The 11606-nt window shown below is 56.3% G+C and overlaps 2 protein-coding genes across 2 annotated transcripts in view; both read right to left on the bottom strand.

The window, feature by feature from the left end:
* The window catches only part of RAD21L1 (RAD21 cohesin complex component like 1), a 30497-nt gene extending 18966 nt beyond the window's left edge, over positions 1-11531 (bottom strand). The window contains exons 1-2 of the mRNA XM_025212230.1: positions 11165-11531; positions 9929-10751 (exon numbers count right to left, since the gene is read on the bottom strand). The gene's annotated coding sequence lies outside the window, so the exon portion shown is untranslated. The remainder of the gene's footprint in view (positions 1-9928; positions 10752-11164) is intronic.
* On the bottom strand, positions 4124-9831 carry CUNH20orf202 (chromosome unknown C20orf202 homolog). Its single transcript, XM_006030551.3, has 2 exons — positions 7856-9831; positions 4124-4617 (listed from the first exon to the last, which is right to left on the bottom strand). The coding sequence occupies exons 1-2, from the start codon at positions 7919-7921 to the stop codon at positions 4387-4389; spliced, it is 297 nt and encodes a 98-aa protein (XP_006030613.1). The 5' UTR covers positions 7922-9831; the 3' UTR covers positions 4124-4386.
* Positions 11532-11606: the final 75 nt, after the last annotated feature.

Below are 11606 nucleotides of genomic sequence, written 5' to 3'. Positions count from 1 at the left end.
CCGGCCGCCCCGCGGGACGGCTTGCAGCACGGGCAGCGGTGAGCCGGCCTTGCCCCGTGCGAGGGGTGCGAGACAGCCCCGCAAAGAGCCCGCTCGCTGCACGCAGGTACCCCTGGGGAAATGCAATGCCTTGCTCCGTGCAAGGGATGCGAGCCAGCCCTCCAAAAGGTTGCTTTCTGCACTCGGGTACCCCAGGTAAAATGCAATGTGTTGCTCAGTGCAAGGGGTGTGAGCCAGCCCCGCAAAGAGCCCGCTTGCTGCACTCGGGTACCCCAGGGGAAATGCAATGCCTTGCCCAGTACAAGGGATGCGAGCCAGCCCCGCAAAGAGCCCGCTTGCTGCACTCGGGTACCCCAGGGGAAATGCAATGCCTTGCTGCGTGCAAGGGGTGGGGGTTGCACCCGCAGGAGAAAGGCCCCGACTGATGCCGCTGGAGCGGATTCCCTCGGAGCTATGCTGGCACAAGCGACTGCAGAACAGGACTCAGTCTGCAGACACGGCAGCCCTCGTGCAGCTACCGCCTGGGTTTTTGAACCAACAGACTGGAAGCATAAGGCTGGAGGTCCCTGCCCTGTGAACCAACAGACTGGAAGCATAAGGCTGGAGGGACCTGCCCTGCCTATGAAAGAGCCTGCAACAAACTCAGCCCCAAGGAAGTAAACCAGCCTTACCTTGTGCCCTGAGCTGTGATCACCTGCGTGGAGCTGGACCCATAGCATTCAGTCTCAAGAGTTTGGCCAGAGCATTGGATGTCGTCTCAGCCACCCGCCGGGGCCAGGGTAAGAGGCATTTCCTTGGTAGCAGTCAGACCACACACAGCTTTGGACAGCACCCCTTGGGCTGCGCTCCCACGCGCACAGACAGGCCGTGCCGAGACTAGAGCCCCTGTGTGATGGGATCTGTCCGCTCTCCCATTGCTGCCCGCATCAGCTGGCAGGGGGGTGCGTGGCTCAGCCCAGTTCCTGGGGCTAACCATAGGGGTAACCCTCCCCCAGCAATAGCGACCCAGGCCAGAGCAGGCTCAGCTGCTTCATTTACTCCTATTAGCAAAGCAGGCGTGCAGGAAGAATGGACTGGATGGTGTCTTGCCTTCTGCGCTCTCCGTGGATTTGCCTTTGCTACGTTCTCAGACTGCAAGACAGACAAAATGCAGCTGGATTTCCACATCCCCAACTGGATATGCAACATGGGGGGGACACACATCCTTTCTTTTCACTTACAAACCAAGCGTGTTTGAAGTAAGAACAATGCTAGACCCCCCCACCTCATTCTACAATTGCTTTTCCAAACCGACACTTTGAACAGTGACTGATGAGGGCTGGCACCAGGTGGCACTGTCCCTGGGAAGGAAAAATCCAGTGCTTGGCTGTCTGACAGCTGGACTAGGACACTTCCCCCCCAGCCAGTGACATCCTGGGGGTGATCGTCACGAGACTGGCAGGCACGTGACGGGTGCTGGCTTTGCATTTCATAGCGCACCGTCATGTCCCAGCGGCACGGCCCAGCTCGCAGCGGGCAGAGAGTTCGCAGCTTTCCTACCGGGCTGCCGCAGGCTCCCCGTTGCACGTGCTCGACACGCGTGAAATTACTCACGCTGCGTCTGAACGGACTTTGCTGTGAAGAGGCTTTCCTCCCTTTGCTTGCTTGCTTCAAGCATGCAACCGAAACAGGAGTTTGCGTGAGCTGGTACCAGGCCCAGGGGCAGAAAACCTGGCAACATCAGTGCTTAAAAAAAAAAAAAAAATAAAATAAAAAAAAAAAAAATCAGCGTGTTTATCATTTCTTTGACTGGGTAATTGCAAGCTCCTTCCTAGTGCTGTGTTCCAAGGTCACTGCAAGTACTTGCTCTCGATCCAACGACTTCCTAGAAAGAAGCCCAGGCATCTGTTGCAATATCTAGCTGGTGAAGGGTTCCCTTCTCTCTGATCCAGTAGTTAGGAGCTCCCTCTGAATCGGTCTTGCAGATCTGCACTTTCTCCTCCTCGGACACGATTCATCCAGTCCTTGCCAGGCTCTTTGCAGCTGCTCCATTTGCATGTATGCTGATGCCTGTGCACACAACATGCCTGATCTCTGAGCACACGCGGTTATCAGGACAGACTGGGTTTACCACGTGCAGGTGCGCAGGGAGGATCTCTACGGCTCAAGCAGGTTATTCCCAGAGGTTTTCAAGGCAACTCATAGAAACCTGCTGGCACAGCAAATCCCACATGTAAGCATGTTCACAGGCCTTTCCCAATGTCTGCAGGAGCTCCCAGTAGAGCGGAGAAACCTCAGCACAGCGTTTTTTGCAGGACTTCTGTAGCAAGGACCTAATTCTGTTTCTGGCAAACATCCGAAATGAAAGGGTTTCCTTCCCCTTTTTCTCCTTTCCAGTCCCAGCACTTTAAATTGCTGGACTGAAATGCCCTGCACCTGCTTCTCCTCTTTCCAGGCTAACAGAAGCCGGTGTGTTTTAGGACCCTTGTTCTAGTGGTGAGGAAGAGAGAAAACCACTGGCAGGAAGGGCAGTGTGGTTGAAGAACCGCGGTGGGAGGAAGGCTAGGAGACTGCGGTATCGATGAGGGGTGGGATGAAACAAGCTGTACCCACCTACAGCTGCCCGCTGGCACGAGCGCGGGTGGCAGGGTCTGCAGGTACTACAGAATAATGGCAGGGACCTCAGGACCCTCTCACCTGACCCCAGCACCGATGCAGGAGGCGTTGTTTTAACAAAGGAAAAGTTAGCTCCACTCTCAGCTGGTTTCCAAGCCGAAACGGTGATGCCAGGTGTGTGCATGCGTGCATGTGCAGGCAGCATGTCGGGGGAGGAGATACCATCATGAATGTGTTTCAGTCCGTCTCTCCTTCCCAAGTACTGCCCTCCGTGCCCATGCTGATTTATAAATAACCAGCGCAATGCAGAAAAGTAATGGGGTTCTCACAGTCCTGTCGCATCCACTTTGCTTTACAATAGAGCAAGGCCAGTGGCATCCTTCTGCATTACAGAGCCTCCGCCCGACACGGTACCGCTCTTCCCCCATGGCTTCTCGCCTCTCCCTAGGGGCCTGGTGTTAGCTGGAGATAATTAAACTTCAGGGATCCTTGCTGATGTTTGAAACCATTCCTTGTGCCAGCCCCGGGATGGTCTAGCTCGAGCATGCTGCAGCGTTCAACTACTCCCCCACACCCCGCCAAGCCTTTTTTTGGCTTGGGAATCAGTCCTTTGCCCTGTGGATTGCATGTCTAGCAGAGTGAGGTTCCCTCTAGGGAAACCACCCACCTTCCAGCATTTTTCTACATTGGTTTTGCATGGCAAGGGCTAAGCAGCTTTTAATGCACAGGTGAAAGGGGCTCCCTTTGGCCTGAGAGCGCTCCTGGCAGCAGCCCAGCGCTCTCCAGTAGCAGGTGTCCTCGCAAAGGGGGTGAGGAGGGGCCTCGAGACAACAGCAGCCTCCTTGCTCCTGGTGACAATAAAAGGCTGTTTGCAGTCCCATTTTCTTGGCTCGGTGTCATTTCCACACATGGAGCTGTTTCATCATCTAGCACAACCTGCCTAACAAAGCTCTCTTTGCAGAAAGAAAACCTCCGTCAGCGGGGGGGAACTCTCCCTCCGGAAACCTGCAGAGTGCTACACAAGGGACTCTGCCTTTCACGCAATGAGAAGTACGCCGCCAGACATTTTTTTCTTGAAATGCCTTGGACATAAATGGGCGTGGGGGTATCATGGATCCAGCCTGGGAAATAAGCTATAGCCAAATATACCGTGCCCAGTGAGGCGGGGAGAATGGGATGAAACTTGCACTTAGATGGTTGTGAACTTGCCTCTCTGCTGGATATTATGAAAAGGACAGGTGTGTGTTAGTGTCAGGGGACTGAAGTGGTTGCGATGGATGTTTTGCATTCATCAAAGTGCCAGATTTTGAGACTCTTATTCTGGTTTGCTAGCACGGTCTCCAGGAGCAGTACCGTTGATTCAAGGGTAAAGTGAGCCTGAATGGGAACAGGAGTGTCCTGATCTATATGACTCCAGGTGTCAAAGCAAACCATGCCAGAGGTGACCTTGCTTGTGATGGTTTGCAGTGGAGCATGGCAGTAGCACTGGGCGGTGCATGGGGAGCTGGAAAGAAACATGCATGAGACATGTGTCTGGGACACTTTTATTGCAGAAGGCAGGGCTTCCTAGCTTTGGTGTCCCGAGAGAAATGGGATCAAGCAGCCACAGCCACTTGGGGCGCGGACAGCCGCACAGACACGTTAGCAATACTAATCCGTGGCGAGAATTTTAAACCACTTGTTCATACAGGATCCGTTTGACCCTGAAAGGAGCAGGCACAGCTTCTACCTGGGGTTGACCGGAGAGACGGGTTTATTTCCCGATGAACATCAATTCTGTTTGTCGGCGCGCTAGGGGACGGAGTTCCTCCTGCTGGTCTCCCCTTTCAGCGGAGAAGTTGGGCTGTCTGTGGGGGCCGGCACACCCATGTCCTCCGAACTGGACCGAGCTCTGGTGCTCACGGGCTCCCTGCTGGGGTCTGACTGCTCCCAGTAAGCGCACTCCGCTTTCAGGTCCTGCATGCCGGCATGCAGCTGTAGCAGCTTCTCCCGCAGCCGCTGGTCCTGGAGCTGCATCTCGGACTGCAGCGGGACATAAGAAGATAGAGGCAGGCTGAGTCTCTAGCACCGCACTATACCCTGGATCCTGAGCCTGATCTGGTAGAGCGGACGGACAGGCACAGCAGAGCTGATGCAAGGGAACCATCTCGTCTAAGCACAGAGGTGCTTTCTGAACACCCCCAGCCCTTGACTTCTTCCTGCCTCGTTCGCTGTCCTAGGCCAACTAGATTTGTGAAGATAACTGCGTGAAGGGGGCAGCGAGGATGAGGAGAGGGACTGCAGATGGAGGGACATAAGGGGCACGGGGTGAAGGGTTGCTGAACACATCTCATGCATTGAAGGGTGGGGAAAAGAAACTTTATACAAGATGAAGGGACAGGTGGGAAAGACCCTCTGCTTTCAAGAGGAGCCTGGGTTTGACGATTGCGTCTTTGCACCAGAAGTGCTCTCACCAAACTCATCTGTCTACAGCAGTGGTTTTCAACCTGTGGTCCACGCGGGGTCCAAAGACTGTCTAAGGGGTCCGTGGAAGATGACTATGGTCAATTAAAAGTATGTGAATACCTACTCTTACAATTCAAAGGGGTGCACACCTACATGCAAAGTTTCCAAAGAGATCCACAAATGAAAAAGAAGGTTGCAAATCACTGGTCTAAAGGAACCAGCCGAACTCAGGCATAGCTGCATTAATATTAAGGGTGTGATATCAGTACAGCCATCAGAAATATCATCAGTATAAGCAAACAGGCTATCTGAGCGTAAGGCGCGTTTATGCGGATGTAACGGTGCCCACGCTGGCACTTCTGCTGATTTAGCTGCTTGCGGAGAGAAGCTGCACCCCTCACCTGAGCAGCTCGCCTGGGCTGAAACGCGAGAGGCCGGAGGCTGAACATCAGCTGCCCCTGCCCGCAGGGCGAGAGGACAAGTGAACATGGATGGGGAATGCAGAAAGCAACTCAGTGCACCAGAGAGGCGAAATCAGGGAGATGGCATGCCTGAGAGAGTCAGCCCATTTTTAACCCTGCATGGCTGCAGGATGAGTCCAACAGAGACTGGTACTGCACAGACACTGAGGAAGAGCAAATCCCTGTCTCAGAGGCCTTGCTATCTCAGCAGGCCAGACTGGAAGAAAAAAAGCCCCATTTTACAGGTAAGGAAACTGAGGCAATGAGGGATCAGTGGACTTGCCCAAGGTCACCTGGTGAGTCTGGTGCCAGGCAGATTCACCTGTGATGCCAGGACCTTTCCTAGCTCCGCAGCCCCCAGAGATGGGTGATTTGGGGCCAGTGCGTCAGGGTGAGGGGTGCGGAGAGGCCTGAGAGCCCATGTGACAGCACATGGGTCTGAGCAGCGAGATGCCCTGGCTTAGCATGGCGGGGCACACGTCGTGGGTGTGCTGTTACACAGAGATGCCGTCTATCCTCGTGTGCCCGAGTAGGAGGCACTGGAAGTGCAGGGGCGGACACAGATCGTTGCCTCTGTGCAGGGCTGTGCCCGAGCTCCAGAAACGCTCAGCTGTTTTCTCCTTCATGGAGGCCTGACCTCTGCGTCACCTTGAGACGCGCGTGTCTGCTGGCGCGCAGGCTGCGGTGGAAAGCTATGAATACTAACGAGGCAGCAAGGAAACTTTACCTCCCAGGCAGGGCCACAGCCAAGGCAGCCTCAGCACGGCACCCCGATGATGACAGCCAGGCCCTGCAGCATCCTCTCCCCCTTCCCCACTCCTCCGTGCCCCACTTTCCCTCTCGTCCTCCCATTCCCAGGCCCTGCACGGGCTCTCCTGTGCCCTCTTTCCCCAAAAAGCACATCTAATCCTCTTCCCGATGTGGACCCCTCTTCTGCTCCTCCAGCCCACGCATTGCCCTCTCCCCATCTCTTTGCCCACTCCCCATCGCTCATGCCTCCTTCCCTCCCACCCCACGTCTAGCTATTTCTCAGCTTCTCTCACACCTGCTACCACTAGTTTACATGCCTTTTCTCCTCCTCTGGCCTCCCTGCCTTTGGCTGTAGCACTCTCTTGCTGCCCGGAGCTGAAGCACGAATCCCGGCCCCCTTCTCCCTGTGCCCCCTGCCCTCATGCTTGCAGCCCGAGATCCCCGTGGTCCGTACTCCAGGCTCCCCCTTCTTGGTGATCGTGTGGCCTCATGTTCAGCCCTCCATTGCAGCAGGGGGGAAAGGTCTACCTGGAACAGGGGAGGGCAGTCAACCTTGAGCCCTTGCATATCCCACGTCACAGTCAGCCTCCACCCATGCAGCAGGCAGCACGGTGCTTCTTGGTGCTCCGTTGCTTTCCTGCTCACTGCAGGCTCAGGCCATTGGAGAGCGCTGGCATTTTGCAGGAGGGAGCCAGGACATGGCTGCTGTCACCCCTGATTATTGGGGTGATCTCACTCCCTACCAGCTGAGCCCCTACTGTAAGGCTTGACACCGTTCCTGGCGCTGAGCGTCAGAGGATGAGGCATAGGAGCAATCACATGGTTGGGCCTTTCCAGCTGGCTGATGGCTCCGGTCACCTGGCTCCGTCCCACTGAGACAGGCTTGATGAGCAAACATCAGCACAGAGACAGTGAGCAGGTCCTGGAGTAGATGTGCCACTATTTCCGACCAGTGCGCTTGGTGTCGCACTGCTCTAGCTTCCCAGGCTGTAGGGAAGAGTCAGCATATACCGTACGTAAAGCACTCTGAATGCCCCATCAATGGTAGCTCAGCGTGTGCACACACATGTATATGCACACACCCACTGGCACATACACTCTTACCCTGGCACACACTGGCACAAAAAAAGTCACCAATCTCTGGGGACTGCGAAGCTAAGAAGGGTCCTCGCATCAGGGCTGTCACATAGGTAAATCTGCCTGGCACCAGACTCACCAGGTGACCTTGGGTAAGTCTCCTGATCCCTCATTGCCTGTTTTCCCACTTGTAAAATGGAGCTCTTTGCTCATAAGGCACTTCGAGTGCCCCATAAATGGTGGTTCAGTGTGTGCATGCACATGTGTATATGCATACAGACACATGGTTTTGCGAGTGCGTGTTCTTATGAACTTGAACTTGCGAATGAACTCCCATTTCTGTGGGCAAACCAATGTGAGAATTTCTGAACCCGTTTGCATGAATGGGTGCATGTAGACTCGCGTGCCAATCTTCATGTTTGCATGCTTGTTTCAGGTGTATGGGCATGCACACGTGTCTGGATGCACTCATTCTCACAGCACAGAAAGGGTTAGCAGTAGGGCTATAAAACTGGAAAAGCTCTTACCAGTTCTCTCCTCAGCCAGGCCAGGGCATGCTCTAGATGTGCTTTCTGCTCCTCCTCCAGTTGCATTCTCCCAGCACAAAGCAACCATGAAATCGCCAGCCCTACGTGCTGGGCAGACAAACTAAGGACTCTGGGATCTCTCCCCTCTGCCCCCACCTTGTCCTCGAGCCGCTCTGGGGCTGCTACACACAGCTCCGCAGCCTGTCCTGTGCAGCAGTGCCGGGGAGTGAGGAAAACAGAAGCAACTGGTGACTCAACTTTGGAAATGGGGTTTTTTTTCCCTCTCTCTCCAGACTGCAGCACTCGGAGCAGGGAGGGAGCAGCAAGTCACGCACAACAGCACCTGACCTCCAGCGCTTCCACAAAGAGCGGACACGGGCTGCTTGCTTCAGGCAGGAGAGAAAGCAGCACAAGCCAAGCAGGGAGGCCAAGCTGCCACTTGCTCTCGGCAGACGTGCTGGAGACAGGAACACGCAGGCAGAGCAGCTGGGAGAGGAACCTGGGAGGGGGGAATATCAAGGCCATGCATCTTGCTGGTGGCAGCTGTTGTGGTCGAATTGCTTGGTAGAGCTTCACTCCCCATCAAGACCTCTGAGAAAGGGCCTAAGGGACTTGCCCAGGATGCTGAAGCCTATAGGAAAGCAAGGAGCTGGACCATGCTCTACAGTCCTCCCACCCTGGACATCCTTCCTAATGCATGTCCATGCACACCCCTGCAGCGGGGACCAGGGCCCTAAGAGAGGCTGCTGCATAACAAGGATCTGCAGGCCTGGGATGCTATGTAGGATCTGGGATTGTCTTCCCAGGGGCAACACACCGCACGAGAGAGCCCCCCCCTTCCCCTCCGTCCCAGGCCTTTCCTGCTGCACAAGTGCCAAGTTCCTTGCCTGCAAAGAGAGGTGGCAGGTGCTCCGGGGTGGGCAGAAGTCAGCTGTTATCAGCAAGGTGGAGCAAGAGGATCCGTCTGCTCCTCTATAGGTGCCATGGGGGTTTTGAACCCTGCAGGCAGCCTAGGGCACATCTTCCCTGCCCTGGACCGTGCCAGGAGCACAGCAGCAAAGCCTGGCCTGCCCGCTGTGCACCTGCCATGCTCCAAAATGGAAGTGATGCACCGCTTAGAGCAGCGCTGGACCCACGCCAATGAGCTCACCGTCTCAGGCAGGCTCACAGACAAGCACTGGGTAAGCCCCCACGGGCTGGGCCATCTGTTTGGGCAGGGGCATGCCCGGAGCAGGCGTGCCGTGCTTCCTAGCGTGGCTCGGAGGCAGCAGAGAAATGCCCTCGGAGTAGGGATGCTTTTTTCACCTCCATGCTGCCTTTCAGCACACAGCAGGACTTGTCAGCAGGGCTCAGCCAGCTGCTTCTCCAGGACAAATGGTACATAGCAGTCACACTGGGACAGGGATAGCCATGCCCCCTGGCTGAACTGGGGGGCCTGGCACAGCCACCCACCAAGAAGCAGCTCTGGGCATGGAGCTCCTTCCTTCCCCTGCATGGGAGCAGGCACTGCTGCAGAGACGTCACTCAGGCTGTGCCTGGTTAATTGGGGTGGCAGAGGCCGTGTGCACAAGGGGAGTCCAAAGGGAGACGGGCTCCAGGGGAGAGTCACAGTCGCCTCCTCCCCCTGTCCCAGAGCCGGTGGCTGCACTCCCAGTTCTCCACCTGCTTCTCAGGAGTAAACCCCCCTCCACAGCAAATCATGCTCACCAGGGCTGCTTGCTCAAAGGCACCAACCCTCTCTTCATCTCGTTACCCCAGGTGTGCGTGCAGCAGCCAGCGCTTCCCTGCTCCTCTCTGGGACATGTCCGTGCCTAGCAGGGAGAAGCACTGGGGAAGCCACGTAGCGTGTATGGGTCAGCAGGGACCTACAGAACTAGGCAGCTCTCACCGGTAAGCGGGGTTGGAGGCAGAGAAGAGGCCCCTGCTCCCCAGAGCCGACAAGATGCCCTGGGCATGGCAGGAGCCTGCTACACAGGGTACAACAAGTGGTCAACACAACACCAGTCCCACCCACCTCCCCCTTGGGTCTGGAAGGCATAGGCATAGGCAGTGCCCGGCAGTGCAGAGCCTCACCTCTTGGCACTCCCAGCCGGCTGCCAAGGTCTCCCCCAGGAGGCAACCTGCCAGCTACAACCTCCAGCCAGGGGATTCCTCCCTCTTGCTGCAGCTCCCTTTGATGAGCGCCAAGGCTGCCTTTTATATCCCAGCAGGCCAATCTCTCCAGCACCTGCTCCCAGGCACCTGCTCTGCCAGTCCCTAGCTTAAAGGGGCCAAGGCCCAGTGCTGGTACACTAGGGGTGTCCAGCTTTTCAGGCCTAGCTTGCTCTGAGCCTGATTTTCCAAGGGTGGGTGCTCTGCTCGTCCTGGACACCAAGCCTTTCGGGGTGGGGGGTCTCAGGTGGGGCTCCCCAAATCATGTGGCCTTCTTGGAGATCCTGGACACAGCATTCAGGATCCCATTAAAGGCACTCGAAGTAATAAACAGCTTCTTTCTCTGCTAGCAGCACCCCAGGGAGACTTTCTTTGTCACAGCAAGCTCCGATGTGTCTGCAGAGATAATGTTCCACCCGTGCGCCTCTCCGACCTTGACAGCCTGCTCCCGGGAAGGGCAGCAAAGGGCAGGCTCCGACCCTGGTCCATTGCTAGGGCTGTGTGATGAATGGATATTGTTCCTCTCATGAGCAGGAGCAACGATGGGCCAACTCTATCCAGCGTGGAAGTATCAAGCATGGGAGTCATTGCCCCTAGACGTGGTGGATGCTGAGAGTTCAGCCACATTCACATTCACAAAGGGACTGGACATGTGCTTGGAGGAAGGGGCATCGTTAGCTATGGAGCACCAGAGCGAGGGGCACGAACTCCGCATCAGGACTTCCTGGACCTGAAATGCTGGAGGCTGCTGGTGAGAGGGGAGAAAACCTCTGGTGAGACCCAGTCACTCTCCCTTCAGCCTCTGCTCTCTGCTGCTGTGTGACACAGGCCTATTTGATGTGCCCGCACTTCCAAAAAAGCTCATGGACTGGAACCTATGAGCCTCCCTGAACAAGGCAGGTCGCTGGGGACATATCAATTAATTCCTTGGGACAACAAAAAAGAAAACAAACAGGAGCGAGGCCACGGGTGGGCATCAAGCAAAGCACACCAGCGAGTGCCCACCGCCCTGAGGGAGCCTGTGACTGCCGAGCAGTGAACCCCTGTCATAGTTTCATAGTTTCATAGTTTCAGGGTCGGAAGGGACCTAATAGATCTTCTAGCCCGCCCCCCCGCCAGGGCGGGAGAACAACCCAAAAAACAAAACAAAACACTCACCCTAAAAACAAAAACGGGACTCAAATGAGTCCAGCCAGGTAAGTATCCAGGGACGTGAGCGGAGCAGTGCCAGCGAAACAGCCCCACTCTCGCCCTGGTCGTAGAGATGGGCGCATGGTGCACGCTACTTCTACCAAGCACCCTCTACCCCCTTAAAACCCATGCCCTGGACCCCCCAATGCCACCTGCTCCAGCCCCTGGCACTCCCATGCAGGATGGGCGCATGCTGGAGCTTGGCCAGGAGGTCCCGGGACTCGGGGGAAGGTGTAACAGGACAGGTGCGGGGAGGAGTGCAGCCGGAGGCTGTGGAGGGGGGCTGCCGGGCTCTGCCGGAACAAGGGGCAGGTGTCGGGGGCGTCCCGGACCCGCAGCTCGGTGGAGGAGCCACCAGCGGGGGTCCCCAGTGGGCCGGGGGGGGGGGGGGGGGGGCGCCCCCCGCCCC

This window comes from Alligator sinensis, unplaced genomic scaffold (assembly GCF_000455745.1).
Source record: "Alligator sinensis unplaced genomic scaffold, ASM45574v1 scaffold1032_1, whole genome shotgun sequence".
In the NCBI taxonomy this organism is placed as follows: Eukaryota; Metazoa; Chordata; order Crocodylia; family Alligatoridae; genus Alligator; species Alligator sinensis.
This window is presented reverse-complemented; position numbering and strand designations above follow the sequence as displayed.

Excerpts from the sequence above, each read along its gene's own strand:
- CUNH20orf202 (XM_006030551.3), bottom strand. The coding sequence starts at position 7,921 with ATGCAACTGGAGGAGGAGCAGAAAGCACATCTAGAGCATGCCCTGGCC. Across the intron at positions 4,618-7,855 it reads CCTGGCTGAGGAGAGAACTG|TCCGAGATGCAGCTCCAGGA; the intron begins GTAAGAGCTTTT and ends GTCCCGCTGCAG.